The sequence below is a fragment of the Lithobates pipiens genome, unplaced genomic scaffold (assembly GCF_037356315.1).
Source record: "Lithobates pipiens isolate NorthernLeopardFrog02 unplaced genomic scaffold, aLitPip1_a1.2 Scaffold_10, whole genome shotgun sequence".
Classification (NCBI taxonomy): Eukaryota; Metazoa; Chordata; class Amphibia; order Anura; family Ranidae; genus Lithobates; species Lithobates pipiens.
The window spans coordinates 182843393-182859187 of NW_027507686.1; the positions used below are offsets into that span (position 1 = coordinate 182843393).

The window sequence follows — 15795 nt, forward strand, 5'->3', positions numbered from 1 at the left end:
GACCCCAACAGTTAGTAACACACCCCTAGGAACACTTAACTCCTACACTGCCACATTCATTTATATAGCAGTGATTGTATAAATGACAATGGTCCCAAAAATGTGTCAAAAATGTCCGATGTGTCCGCCATAATGTCACTGTCACAATCGCTGATCGCTGCCATTACTAGTAAAAAAAAAATTAATAATAAAAATGCCATAAAACTATCCCCTATTTTGTAAACAATATAACTTTTGCGCAAATCAATCAATAATCGCTTATTGCAATTTTTTTTACCAAAAATATGTAGAAGAATACGTATCGGCCTAAACTGAGGGAAAAACATTTTTTTTATATATTTTTGGGGGATATTTATTATAACAAAAAGTAAAAAATAATGTGTTTTTTTCAAAATTGTCTCTCTATTTTTGTTTATAGCGCAAAAAATAAAAACCGCAGGGGTGATAAAATACCACCAAAAGAAAGCTCTATTTGTGGGAAAAAAAGGACGTTGATTTTGTTTGGGAGCCACGTCGCACGACCATGCAATTGTCAGTTAAAGTGACGCAGTGCCGAATCGCAAAAATGGTCTGCTCTTTGGCCAGCAAAATGGTCCAGGCTGAAGTGGTTAACTGCCAGAGTGCTATGAGTATGGTACTTTTTAGGGTATCCGTGTTAAGGCGTTTACTAGTGATGGGTTATCAATGTACATCTTGCTCCATTGCTGATTTGTTTGAATGACTCTCAAAATCAACTGTGCAGATAAAGAATAATTGTTATGGATCATGGAGTTAACAAAAAAGGTTTTAGGAAGTTTTATAGGTTTTTAGGGGAATAAAATCAGGGAAACCCCCCATTAAAGCAGTATTAGTGTCCCCCCCATTTTTTTTAAACGTGCCCCCTGCAGTTTTATGAAATAATGTGCTAGTATGCATTTCTATAAACAACATAAAAGTTTCCTCATTTGTATTGGCTGAACTGGAACCAGTCAGACACTGGCTGCCTGCAAATGCATCTTTCCCTGTGAATGGAGTTCAGCTTCGACCGGTTGTGCTATCCTCCTTACTGTAGGAGTATGGAGGTTGCAGCTGGCTCCCCAGGACATTCACCAGGCTCTAAGCTCCTGTCTGGGTTGCCATGTGGATGATCCAATTCTGCCTTGGTTCATGTGCCTTAGACCATAAACATTGTTACTGATTTAGCCAACACTAAGCAAGGTGTCAGTGAATACTAATGATTGCAGCTACCAAAAAAAAGTCAATCTGGAACAATACAAAAGTAATTGCACTAAGAAAAGCAGATGATAATGCTGTGCTCTGTGGTCCAGAAAATCAATGCTACGTGACTGGAGCTAATTGGCTAGTAAAAACTACTGATATACTTACTGCAAATATTTTGTCTCCATCCTACGAGAAGGATCCCTTTCATAGTGCAGGCATGCACATAGGAGGACAACGCAGCACACAAGCACTCCTCACTCTTTGCACAGTTACAGGAATCAAACATGCAGTTCTGCAGAGAACAGGAAACTTATTAGCACTGCTATTTGAAATGTGTTTGTCTCATTTTTTTTCAAAAGTATGTGAGCTGCTCCCATAAAAGCCGTGAACATTTAAGTCAATTTTCCTTTATTTTGAGGGTAACTTCACTGTTCTTCAATAAATGATCCAAGCTGCAAACAGAATCATTCTTTCCAGCAGTTCTGTCTCTGGCATGCACTCTATAGGATATTTACTTTATTTCTAGGGCAGGTGTCTGTGACTGTTGCTGGCTAAACGAAGAACTGCCCAACAAAAAACTCTCACTTTGACAACCTACAAAATGCTTTGTGCAGATCGGGTTGAGAAAGTTAAGCATGCTCTGTCTATTCTCTACTTACTCTTGGTTGCCCCAAGACTGAAGCCTAAACATGCCTTTATTCATAAATTGGGGATGGACCTGGGAATTGTGTTTTTTCCTGATCATATTCACAAGGTAATTTACTATGCCCACAAATCCTATATAAACAACACATATCAGAAAGCAGGTTACAAAATACTAAAATGCTGGTACAGGGTCCCCTGTGTTCTACGCACAAAGTGTCCACTGGTCTCTAATAGATGTTAGCTTTGTGTTTCTACACATTCCAACCATACAGTAGTTCCAAAAATTTGATTACCCAGAAATTTACAGAATATACCATCTCTGACCCAGCCTTCTTCCTTCTCCATTACAACAAGTTTCCAAGGAAATTATTCAAAAACTCTAACTATCCACCTCATCAACGCAATCAGGACATGTATCCTTACTCTCTGGTATCAACAGGATCCTCAAAAATGGTTTGCCAAAATACAAAATATACAATCTTATGGAAAACCTTACTTCCACCATCAAAGGCACAGAGGAAACTTTCTTTTGCTGCTGGTGATATTGACATGAGTTTATATTCTTTAAAGAATACATTTCCTACTTGATCACACCCCAGGATCAGAACTCCACTTTAACTTAAATTAAGAGGTGTTCACCCTCATTGCTATTTTTTACTCTCTTTACCCATCCCTTCTCCATGACTGTCTCTGTCTAATCCATCACTATATCCCATATCCTTGTTGTTGCCCTTTGCCTTACAAATCAATTGAAAATCTAGATGAACACCCAAGCAATGAATCATTACATGCATATACCAGTAAATATTTTATTAAAAGATATCACATCACTCTTTTCTTCTGTGACATACACTATTGTTTTATAATGTTAATGAGAAGAAATTGCTACACCTGTGCTAATGTATATTACTTTCAGAAATCTGTATAGGGGACTCCATTACCATGCCACCTAGCAGCCAAGTAGGCAACTTTTTAAAATGTATCTCTGTACCATTAGTCCCTGAGTAAAATGTTCTAGTCAACGTATGTGAGCTTTGCTTGCCTGTTTATTTTAATTATTTTTCTCCTTTTGGCATGGCCTTCACTTGTTTCTGCTTGCCTACTGTCCTACCAGAGATGAACTTTCAGCCACACCCGATTGACAGGTACCTCAAATTCTAGCCCTGACTTGTCTGTGCCCTTGGAAGTTTGATTTACATTTGTTCCTACTTTGTTTTTCTGCAGTTCTTAACTGTAAGCAGTGGGGCAAACCCAAGTACCACTCTCAGAAAGGAGTCAGGTCATCTGTTCTAGTGATAGTAACATAAAAGACCATGCACTCCACTGACTTTGCATGAGCTCCTGTTTACCCTTAGGGAGGATTCACCAATGTCATGAACAACTGAGAATTCTGAATAGGTCCAGCATTTTTCTTATTATGATATTATGATATATATATATATATATATATATATATATATATATATATATATATACACGCCGTATATTATTGGTATATTTTTATAATATTATATAGTATAGGTATATGTTTATAGCCTCTCCCATCCTCTGGAATTCCATGCCCCGGTATATCCGATCAGCCCCTAACCTGTCCACGTTTAGGAGATCCCTGAGATCTCACTTATTCGGGGAAGCCTATCCCACACCCACCTAACAAGTGTCCTTGAGCCACCCCCCATCAAATCATTCCCTGCATCTATTACCTTTTGTACCACCACCCCTTCCCTTTAGAATGTAAGCTCTATGAGTAGGGCCCTCCTGTTCCTTCTGTATTGAACTGTATTGTAATTGTGCTGTCCCCCCTCTACATTGTAAAGCGCTGAATAAACTGTTGGCGCTATATAAATCGTGTATAACAATAATCAGAATAATAATAAGGTACATTGTGGTAAACTAATGAGATGTGTATTAGATGGCCATCTTGGCATATGCAATATACAGGGATATGGAAATGATTACTGACATAAACACACATACGTACCCATACAGGTTTAACTGGATGGAATGGTGTCTTTATTTAACCTTACCAACTATGTAACTATGTGTACACATGAAATAGAACACATAATTACCTGCATGTAAACATTTGGATCGACCATTGAATGGCATTTTGCAAACACTCCTTGTGGGTCAGTTAACATAGAGCACCAATGTTTGGCATATTGTTCTAGGGAAAGACAATAGGAGAATAGGTTATGATGCTTAACTTCTAATTTCTTGAATTACAGATTGTTATGGAATCTAAAGAGCAACAGGCTGAAAGGACATGAATGTGTAAAGTATATTATTTAAATTTGCATTCTGTTTTAGCAAGGATACATTTTAGCCAATAGCCGTCAGTAATTTTATAAGGTGAACTGAGGTTCCAAGCAAACTATAAGATGTTCTAAACAATGGTAATGACTGCTTAAGTGTTTCTGCTTACTAAAATTTGAGAGGTAATTAACTGTTTAATTGTATGATGATGTAGTGTACCTAGAAAACATGGAAGTATTATTCACAATCAGTAGAACAAAATTAAACAGAATGCAAACAACCATAATGTGGAGCCTCAAATGCCTCTTTGGCCACCATATTTACATCCTGTAGCACTCATATTTATCATGAACAATATATGACTTGTATATTAGTGGTTTACCATTATCAATGCTCAGGGAACAAGGATCCTCAAAGCTGTTTGTAACTGTAGGACAGCTGGCCTGTGTCATCCAGGTGTTGGCAAATGAGGACCCAGTTCCTTCAATCACTCCACTCAGAACTTTAAAGTCATCGGCTTGTATATTGTTGAAGTTTCCACAAAGACCTATGAGCAAAAATTGAATACATTTAGTTTAGTGGTGTCATCAATATATGATGCATCATTCTGGATATAGCAAACCTAATTCTACCAAAAAAGGAGTAGTGCAACAATTCATTAGGGATGGTATACCACTGCTATATTAGAGTCATGCTCTATTTTGCAATAGAGGGCTTCAATAATATATCAGTAAATAAAATAAATGTTATGCGCTCACTTGTGAAATGCAGATAAAGTACATACTAATTTAGCTGGAATACAAGTACTGATCCTGCTCTAGAACCATTTCTAGTGGATCATTTAACCCATCATTTAAAGAGAATCACAAGTCACTTTTCATGCTTACGCATATTAAATCTGTTTGGTCACTTTAATTCCTATCATTAATATTATGAGTTGAAATAACTGTGAAATAATTATTCAATTATATACATGAACAAAGTAAGATTAATTAATATCATGTGTAAGTGGCCAATTAGAATCTTAGAAAGCAAAGTTCTTTATAGATATGTACTTAAAATACATACTACATATTATTTGAAATGAAACGACACGGTAATGGTTACTAACAAACTGTAAGCTTGTGCTCTTCAGATGGCATCGTTAATCACCATATATGAATATTTACTTTAAAATCCTGGATATGGCATACCTACGTTTTCTACTGAGTTTTTTTATTTATTTTTTAATTCGATAGAACAAAAATATATGTAATATTAAAAAAAATGTCTTTACCGCAGACTTCATTTTGAAAAGATGGATCCAGGTTGATGTATAGCTGCATGATGGGTACCAGTTGGATTTGCAGCTGTAGGCCAAAATTGGTCTGTACAATAATGTAAAAGTTTGAAGGCTGGAAGATGGTGACACTGGCTGTGAATCAAAATTGAAAATCATTACTGGATTCAGGGCACAACACACATTTTATCAAATACCAGTTTTTTTGCATAAACTATATAAACGTCACCATAATTTAAATGGCTATTATAAATACATTATAAATGTTAGTACATATGTGATGTTAATGGGATTTTAAAATCGTGATTGCCTAGTTTCAGCACAGAGTTTACTTCCTACCAATATTATCAATATTTTCTAAGCTAACAACATATCAAGATATCTAAATTATTCAAGAATACTTCATCAAAAGACTTAAAATTAAATTTCACTGTTAACAGCTCTTACTGGATTTTTCACAAGAATATACAAAAAATGTAATCAAATGAGGGGAATTGGGAAGTTTGTCTCAAAGTCAGGCCCAGAGCAGAGCAGTTCTACCTAGAGAAGAGTTATGCCCCTTACACATGAGCGGAATTTCTGTCGGAAAAATCTTGGATGGTTTTTCCGATGGAATTCCACTCAAGCTTGGCTTGCATACACACAGTCACACAAAAGTTTGCTGAACTTTTCGACTGTCAAGAACGCGGTGATGTACAACACTACGATGAGCCAAGAAAATGAAGTTCAATGCTTCCAAGCATGCCTCAAATTGTTTCCAAGCATGCGTAGGAATTTTGCACATTGGAATTGGTACAGATGATCAGAATTTCTGATTGGAACTTTTTCAAACCGAAAAATTGAGAACATGCTCTCAATCTTTTGCTGGCGGGAATTCGGCCAGCAAAAGTCCGATGGCGCATACACACGGTCGTATTTTCCGACCAAAAGCTGTCATCAGTCTTTTTCTGGCCGAATTTCCGATCATGTTTACGGGGCTTTAGGATAAATTCTTCCTGCTGGGGGTCAATGAAGCATAAAACATGGATTGGAGGTTGAATGAATAAGTATTTTGTAACCATTTTAAAAACTTCAGAAATATTATAATGCTTAGGCAGGCATTTCCTAATCTATTTTTTTTCCATTTTTTGCTAATATCGACTTCAAATACCTGATGAAATGGGCAGCTGGGTGTAGAGTGAATTTACATATACACTTCCACAGGACTTTACATAGATAAACTATAGAAAAGAAAAAAAATATGTGCAGTTAGAAACCTGTACATGTTCACTCCCAATATTGTAGTTAATTTATATATAAATATATATATTTTTTATGTATATCACAAGGCTTTTTGAACTTACATCCATCCCATAATTCAAACTGAGGCTCACACTCTTCAGACAGGTCTCAGTGTTCGTCAGACCACATTGAAAAAGCTCTCCCAACACAGTGAAGGTGTTGTTGTAGCAAGTCTTGAAGAAAACAGGTTAATTATAAGAGTGTCACATCAAAGTATGGTTCTATCATTCACAATTTTGAAGGGCAGTGAGGAATCCATATACAGGTGCATCTCAAAAACTTTGAAAATTATCAAAAGGTTAATTTATTTCAGTAATTCAATAAAAAGGTGAAACTCATATATTATATAGATTTATTACACACAGCGTGATATATGTCAAGCATTTCCTTCCTTTAACTTTTATGAAAATGGCTTACAGCTAGTGAAAACCTAAAATTCAGTATCTCAGAAAATTTGAATATTGTGGAAATGTTTAATATTGTAGACTCATGGTGTCACACTCTAATCAGCTAAATAACTCAAACAACCTGTAAAGGTTTACTGAGCCTTTACATAGTCTCTCAGTCTGGTTCAGTAGGTTATACAATCATGGGGAAGACTGCTGACTTGACAGTTGTCCAGAAGACAGTCAATGACACCCTCCACAATGAGGGTAAGTCACAAAAGGTCATTGCTAAAGAAGCTGGCTGTTCACAGAGTGCTGTATTCAAGCATTTTAATAGAAAGTTGAGAGAAAGGAAAAAGTGTGGTAGAAAAAGCACCACAAGCAACTCGGATAACCGCAGCTTTGAAAAGATTGTGAAGCAGAGGCTATTCAAGAATTCGGGGGAGATTCACAAGAAGTGAACTATGGCAGGTGTCAGTGCTTCAAGAGTCACCACACACAGATGTATCCAGGATATGGGCTACAACTGTGGCATTCTTTGTGTCAAGCCACTCCTGAACCAGAGACAACATGAGAAGTGTCTTGCCTGGGCTAAGTAGAAAAGGGAATGGACTGTTGCTCAGTGGTGTAAAGCATGAAAGTACATTTTGCACTTAATTTGAAAATCAAGGTTTGGAGGAAGAATGGAGAGGAACAGAATCCAAGTTGCATGAGGTCCAGTGTGAAGTTTCCGCAGTCAGTGATAATTTGGGGAGCCATGTCATCTGCTGGTGTTGGTCCACTGTGTTTTATCAAGTACAAAGTCAGTGCAGCCCTCTACCAGGAAATCCTAGAGCACTTCATGCTTCCCTTTGCTGGCCAGCTGTATGATTACATTTTTCAGCAAAACTTGGCACTTGCCCACACTGCCAAAAGTACCAATACCTGGTTTAATAATTATGGTATCATTGTGCTTGATTGGCCAACAAACTCACCTGACCTAAACCCCATAGAGAATATGTGGGGTATTCTCAAGAGGAATATGAGAGACACCAGACTCAACAATAGAGACAAGCTGAAGGCCGCTATCAAAGCAACCTGGGCTTTCATAACACCTCAGCAGTGCCACAGGCTGATTGCCTCCATGCACACTGCATTGATGCAGTAATTCATGCAAAAATAGTGCATATTATACTGTACATGGACATACTTTTCAGTAAGCCAACATTTCTGTATTAAAAACCTTTTTTTTTATTGATCTTATGTATTGAATTACTGAAATAAATTACAGTAATGTTGATGATATTCTAATATCTGAAATGCACCTTCTTACATTTTGGAAGCTTTATATTTCAGCTGCACCTTTAATTGTTTCCACTACAATATATTCATTCTCTCCTTTATGTTTCTGCAATAGACTGCACAAATGGGTGTACTCTCAATATTTTGCATATGGGCTCCATAAAGAAGAATATGAAAACTTCTATTTACCTTTGAAAATACATAGCTGCAGTCTCCATGGAAGGTATAACGAGTCATATCATAGGTTGTGATGTGTGATCCCCCCTCAATTGCACAAGATCCAGAACATACTGTGTCATTACAGCTCCACTTTCCTCCATTACAGGTGCTGGAAAGAGAGGAAGTCATCCGTATATATAGTATAAGAAAGTGTTTGTGGACAGGAATATTAAATACTAATATATATATAGATGTCTATCTCTATGTATATAGATATATATATATATATATATATATATATATATATATATATAGTATATAGATTGAGGTCTCACATGTGCATTTTGATATATCTCAAAAAGCACATGTGAGGCCTCAATCTTCAATAAAATAAGGTGATGTGTACTCAAAGATGTCGCTGAGGATTACAACAAAGTGGGCCAGTTTTGCTGCTGTCGGACACATCTCAAATGAGTCCCTAAGCACATTTATTATATTTTTTCTGCAAACCAGAGTATATTTTTTATTCCAATGTGTTTTGTTAACATTTTAGCATTTAGACCATAGATTGTTGCAGACATGGTGCAGAAGTTGATCTTTTTCTGCCTCCTGATAGGCATGACTATACAGAAGTAGGCTTTAAATGGGCACGACATGCACAAAGGGAAGATCTGGTCAATGGGAAAATGCATTATTACAAGTTCAGGTAGATGTAGAACAGTATCTATCACTTCTAAACTAGGACATGTAATATTGTTAATATGCCCAACATCAAACGATCAACATAAGTTATACTTTATGCCATGTGCGACTTACCAAGAAGAACACCGAGATGAATAGCCAGTCCCTGGAGAATATACTTTTCCATTGTAAGTACAAGAACACTGCTGGGCAGGGATACATCCAGAATTGTTGATATCATCAAATACAGTCCCTGAAGGGAGAGATCATTTTTAATGTATCAGGCTGAATCTTGCAGCTCAATTATAGCTGGACAGGAGATAAACTACTGTATGGTTAAAGTAGTTCCAAATATTTTTTATTTTTTTTTACCACTTACTGATTACATGAGTTTAATTCTGCTTTAACTGTCACTGTTTTATGGAGGTACTGGGACTTTTTGTGTAAAGCCCCATATACACTATCAGATTTTCTGCTGATTTTTTCCATCAGATTTATCAAAACCATGTAGCGCAAGGGCCTGCCTAATTGCATACAAATTGAAACTCCTAGGGTTTGACCTCATATTATATGGTTTTGGTAAATCGGAAGGAAAAAGTCTGCAGAAAATCTGATAGTGTGTATGGGGCTTTAGAGATTCATGGTACTGTTGATTCTGTGCAGTTGTGAAGAGGAAAAGTTTAGATGTAATATTATATTAGAATTTAGGATATTGGTTGGATATTTAGCTATTTGTGAAAGAACATTAGAGAGAATCATATTATGTATATTTTGAGAATGTGGGGAGAAGGGGCGCACTGTTTATTTTTATTTTATTATACATTTAAACCAGTTGTAAAGCTCAAGTTTCATGAATCGGTTTATATCCACTTTAATGGGTGTACTAGAAGTGTAATATGTATGTTCTTTTAGAAGGTAAAGTATAGTTAATTTCTAGTGAATACATACATTGACTTTAAAAAGTGTCAGTAAGACTACATATTGCTGATCCCAACACTGAAATGGATAGATAGAATTGATGTACTATAGCATCTTTTATATAAATAAACCAAATGATAAAGATGCAAAGATTAAATACGAAATAATCATCCCAGCATTAGCAGAGCTAGAAAAATACCTAGGAGTATTAAGTGCAATTGGAAGTTGATCAAAAACCACACACAAACATTAATTCATATGTGACAGAACCCAAAAAAAAAAGTCCTTATGATAGATGTGGTGCTTTGTGACCCCTCAGAATCATAGGGAAGCCCCAAAGCCTGGATACCATCACAGAAAGAAACCTTGTGTTCAAGTGGTCCCCATTGGTAATGAACGCACCACAATGGTGATATATGTCAAGCATTTCCTTCCTTTAACTTTTATGAAAATGGTATAAACCAGCTTTGTTGTCTCCAAACACTATTGAGTGGACTGCTATCCTGGAAGCAGATCCTTCATAAGCCAGCAGTAATAATAAAAATTAAAACCTGGTCTCTCCTTATAGTGTAGGATAAGCTCCTGCCTTTGTATATGTCACGATTATTTCTTAAGATTGCTCACAATGTACACCGTGGCTGTATTTGAGCAATGCATCCTCCCAGTCTAAAGGATAACTAAAGTTCACTTTTGGAACATGTTACATGTTCTACCCATAATTAGGTTGGAACATGTTACATGTTCTACCTATATTATTTAGGATGGAACATGTAAAATGTTTCACCAACTGCCTCCTGTCCTCCTGCTCCCCCTTTCCCTATGACAGTGGCCTTATATATTTTCCCCACACCCACTGCCACAATATAAAAAGCCTGGCTGTGAGGGGCTCCACCCACATGGCCGCATTATTCATTCACTTCATTTGGTTTTGTGGATGAATGAACTACATCTACTGTTGGTCTCTACGACCAACAGCTTGTAGTTCTCAGTGAATGGAAAGGGCACTAGTGGGCTCTCTCGTGGTCTATTGATTATTTCTGCTAATAAGTAACTGCTTGCCAGTATCAGATGTATGGGCAGACAGTCTACAGAATCTAGGCATTGTGCCCACGATCTGCTGATCGCTGGTGCAATACCTTTCAGTCTTCAATGTACAAAAATAATAAATGCACATTTTTTTACCTGGAAAAAAGGGTGTGCATTTATATCTTTTATGTTTTGATCAAAAATGATCTTAGCCTTTAAAGTATTATTAAACCCTCCACGAAAAAATAGAGAGAATGTATGCAGCAGAATACTTTACATCATCGTAGTTTCCTGCCCCCTTTTTGTGCAGTCTTTACAAGATAATGTGCCTTTAGGGGTTCTAGTGTGTATTCTGCTGAGCTTGAGTGATGCAAGCACTTTAAGTGCAATATTCAGGCACATGCTCTGTACAGGCAGTGGTTGGTGCTTTGCTTGGGTACATGTGCAGTATGGGCAGCTCAAAGGAATCATGGCACATATAGTCCTGAGAATTTATGAAGTACTCAGGGTGCGTTCTTCCTGATCGGAAGTTCTGGGAAGCTCTTAAAATAGGAATGCAGGTTACTGAACAAAGAAATGACAAGATGGTGGCAAAATGAACAGAAATTACACTATGCTAGCCACTGCCTGGGAGGAGCTTATTTTAAATAGGAATATTACAATGAGGGTTTAATGTTAACAATTATTGTGATAAGTCGGTTTACAAAAGGTTTTAAAAATATGCACTTAAAAAATTATAAGAATATTCACTTAAATTTCACAATCATGAAAATTAATTTTCATTTTAACTACCAAACTATCTGCAGATGCTTTTCAAGTGATTAAATGATTGAAGTGAATATTCTTACGATTTTGTGAGTGAAGATTCCCCAATTTTTTTTTTAAATCAGTATCAATATTTCCATAGGAAATGCGCAGTCAATTCATTTATAGGGATAATTTAATAAAGTTCACTGTTCAAAGTGTACGCTCACAGATCATAATACACTAGGTTAAATTGTAGAAAGTTTAATCATCCTATCGTGGGCTACCAGAATTCCTGTTTTATTTTTTATTTTATTTGTTTTTTTTCTTTTGCTTTTTTTGTCCTGCACACACTATTGGAAAATCAAATTGAACAGAGTTTCTTTCAAGTTAGCTACATGAACATCCACACTGGTGCATTTACATGTTCTTTTTTTTTTCAGCCTGTAAATGTTCCTATTCAAATATACCCGTAAATAGGTGTGCATGGACACATAGGGTAACATGGAAGTACTTTTACAGGCTGAAAAAACGAAAAACAAAACAAAACATCAAACGCCTGTAAAAGAAGCATTTTTTAAATCCTCTGTGCATGAGCCCTTATAGATACATTGTATATATTGTATTTCATTTGATATATAGTGTATTGTATTTGTGTTGCATGCTTACCTGCAGGGCAAATACATCCATCAATACAGTGGTTGTTACAGACTAATGAACTTTCAGGGTTAGTACATGTGTTGGGACATGCACTTCCACATTCCATGTACTCCAAATTCATATTACATTTCAATGCTGCAAAGAAAAGGAAAAGCTAGTTACTCTCAGGTCTTTACTTTAAGTGATAATGATCAGTGTTTTTTTTTTTTGGGATATTTCTTTGTAAGAAAGCTATCACTGCTGATATTTTTTAATCATTTCCAACATCTTTGACACTGGAATTTCTTGGCACTTACGGCAAATTTCATTGGTTCTCCAGTTCTGTGGGGTTCCGCCAGCATGGGCACATTGTCTGGAGTATTCTGCAAATGTGTTACACAAACAGAAGCCCAGGGCATCTTTTCCACAGCTACACAGATCCTGGACACATGCATTAATGTACTCAGCTGGATCCAGCAGGGTGTTACATTGTGAGAAGGGTGTGCCCATCAGCACTGTTTCACATATCCTTTGCTGTTGAGAGAGGAATGATAAGGGCATGATACGAGGAAGTCCTCAGAAATATGTACTGTTGTTTTCAATGGGGAAGATTATTACTGTCATTGTGTATTATTATTTTTTGGATGGATGTTTTATAGTAGGCAGGTAATAAGGACAAGCTATGCCCGTTTGCTCAGAGTGAAGAGTTTTTTACAGTGTGTTAAGAAAAGCAGCGTTATAAATAGTAGAAGCAAAAATTAGAAAATAGAGTAAATAGTACGCAGGCAGACAGACCCCCTAGAAATGGTACCCACTGGTATAGAGAGTAGCAAGGCTGCAGTAATCCAGTTTGTAACCCTTTCAAGACTGAACTTTTATTGAACTGGGTGGACTCAACCCAGCAGGTTACTTTGGCACCAGCGCAAATACTAGCTTTTTGTACAGGCACCCAAGAAATGGCAACAGTTCCAAGGATATGATCTCTAGACAAACCCTTAAAAAATCCCTTAAAAGCTTTTATGCTCCAATCCTGGGGGTTGCCATGTGGCATCATCCCAAACATAATAATGTTACATATCAAATGAATCACTTAAGTATGTGCACAAGCAACATATTATAAGTGACACTAATTTCTGCTATTTAAGAATTCCTTATCAGCTTGATAAACCTGGACATTCCCAAATGCTTCCTATAGAAGCAGACCTCCCCCCGCCTTTAAAAACTTGCAACAACAATTCGGTGTATATAAGAAATCAACCTCAATTACGTTAAGCAGCACATTGCTTTCATTATCTTGTTTTCATACCATACTCATCTGTCCTGCCTGTCCTCTGAATCCCAAGCCACCATTTGAAAAAAAAAAGTAATCAGTGGTCAGCTTTGTTTTCCCTGTTACGTGTTGACCCACGAATGGTGTCTGCACCAGATCTCATTTTCCACCCAAGATCTCCTTTACTCTGAGATTTTCTCTCAAGATCTTGCGGGATTGTACAGTTTTTTCCCAATATCCCATTAAAAGGCTTTGGTGAAGTAGCCTTTCCAGGGGCAGCTGGAAGACACCAACTATGTCATCAATGCATAAGAAGACCAGGAAGTAGAATACATAGAAAGGTAAGTTCACAAAGAATGCTTTTATTTTAGATAGGCATATAACATAAGTACAGGTCAGCACGCAGAGCTGCCTGAACCTGTGAATTTTAGTTTATGAGGGGAAAGGTGCGCTTCAATTCCATGTTGCACAATTAGACATTCCAAAAACAATTTGAAGGAGAACCATCTATTCAAACAGTCTTTCTGCAAGGTCATTGTCACAAGCAAACTTGTTATTATATATATTAAAAAGAAAAAAACTTATCATATAAGCACTTAATAATGCAATTTTATCATTAGCAAAATACATGATAATTATTTTTCTCTTATCACACAAGAATCCAACCCCTGATCTTTGAGGTCAATATATTTTGGTACATGAAGATTACCTTTTGGTGCAGCACTGGAGTGAGTTGAGTTTGTAAAAAAGTGGTCAAGTTTACTTAAAGTGGAAATCGAAGAGGAACTCAAGTTAAGATTAAGTAGTGCTACCCCCACAGGAGCCACTGTGAATTGGATGGTTCTGTCCCCAGAATTAGTGTAGAGGCAGTCAGGCACACAGGATTTTTTTCTCTCTCTGGCTCAATAAACAGTCTAGGAAATGCTTTTTAAGCTATTTCATTTTATTGATGAAGAAATTTGAATAGGGTGAAAGACGACATGGGATACCCCAAAAACACTCAATAACAAGATTGCATGTCTTCTTACCTAAACAGTCTTTGTGCAAAGGGCAAGATAGGTAGCTGAAACTAAATTCTGGTAAAAACCACCACTGACCAAGCAATTACAAGGGCCTTCTGAGAATAAAAAAAACTGCACATTCACTAGGGCTCTGAGTTCAGGCCAGTGGGTTCTAAATCCAGGCCAGTGATCACAATGCCACAGGATCACAAGCTGCCTCCTTCTGATATCCACCTGTCCTCTGACATACAATGCCACAGGACAGCTTGACACCCCCTTCCAACCTTCAGCATGCATTCTTCAGCAAGCTCTCCAGACCAGGTCCCCAAACTATGCCTATTTTAAGTAGTCCAAGCTGGGACCTTGATGAACACACATCAGAATTCCAATTATCTGCCCATAGAGGCAGAGCCTCCCACAGGCTAGGGTGTCAGGAAGCTAGTTCAGCTAATGCTAATTGTCATACAGCTAATGCTAGTTCCCATGAAGCTAATGCTCATTCTCCTGCAGCTACTGATCATTCCCTATGCAGCTGATGCTCATTCCCATGCAGCTAATGCTCGTGCCCATGTACCAGCATGCAGGCTAATGTCCCTTTTTGCTATTAAGCTACCAGCAACTGTGTTTCTTTGAGCACTGTACCTCTGTCACAACATTCAGGGGTGCTTGGGCCAGAGCCACAAGAAATGCCCTATGTGGCTAAATAGTACTTTTAAAAATGTACCCTTGTCTTCAATTCCTACAGAAAAAAAGCAATGCATTTCCATTTCCTAGGCAGTCTTGTGCCTACAGCCTTAATTTTATTATTATTATGTGAGATTTATATAGCACCAACATATTACACAGTGCTTTATAATATAAAAGGGAGACGGTAAAGTTACAATAAAATACAAGAGGGTTGGAAGGGCCCTGTTAATAAGCGCTTACAATCTAAGAGGGTGGGGCAAGTGGTACAAAAGGTTATAACTGTGAGGGAAGAGCTGATGGAAGTGATGAAAAATTAGTTGGCGGTGTGATAGGCTTCCCTGA

General features: G+C 37.2%; 1 protein-coding gene and 1 long non-coding RNA gene across 4 annotated transcripts in view; one reads left to right on the forward strand and one right to left on the reverse strand.

Moving 5' to 3' along the window:
* The window catches only part of LOC143936089 (uncharacterized), a 144110-nt gene that overhangs the window by 109906 nt on the left and 18409 nt on the right, over positions 1-15795 (forward strand). The gene's annotated exons all lie outside the window — the stretch shown is intronic.
* Positions 1-15795, reverse strand: part of LOC143936081 (uncharacterized) — a 99422-nt gene that overhangs the window by 70712 nt on the left and 12915 nt on the right. The window contains exons 8-17 of the mRNA XM_077460414.1: positions 12813-13029; positions 12526-12651; positions 9304-9421; positions 8518-8656; positions 6724-6834; positions 6531-6600; positions 5378-5515; positions 4484-4648; positions 3918-4012; positions 1366-1492 (exon numbers count right to left, since the gene is read on the reverse strand). Coding sequence (XP_077316540.1) covers positions 1366-1492; positions 3918-4012; positions 4484-4648; positions 5378-5515; positions 6531-6600; positions 6724-6834; positions 8518-8656; positions 9304-9421; positions 12526-12651; positions 12813-13029 — 1306 coding nt within the window. The remainder of the gene's footprint in view (positions 1-1365; positions 1493-3917; positions 4013-4483; positions 4649-5377; positions 5516-6530; positions 6601-6723; positions 6835-8517; positions 8657-9303; positions 9422-12525; positions 12652-12812; positions 13030-15795) is intronic.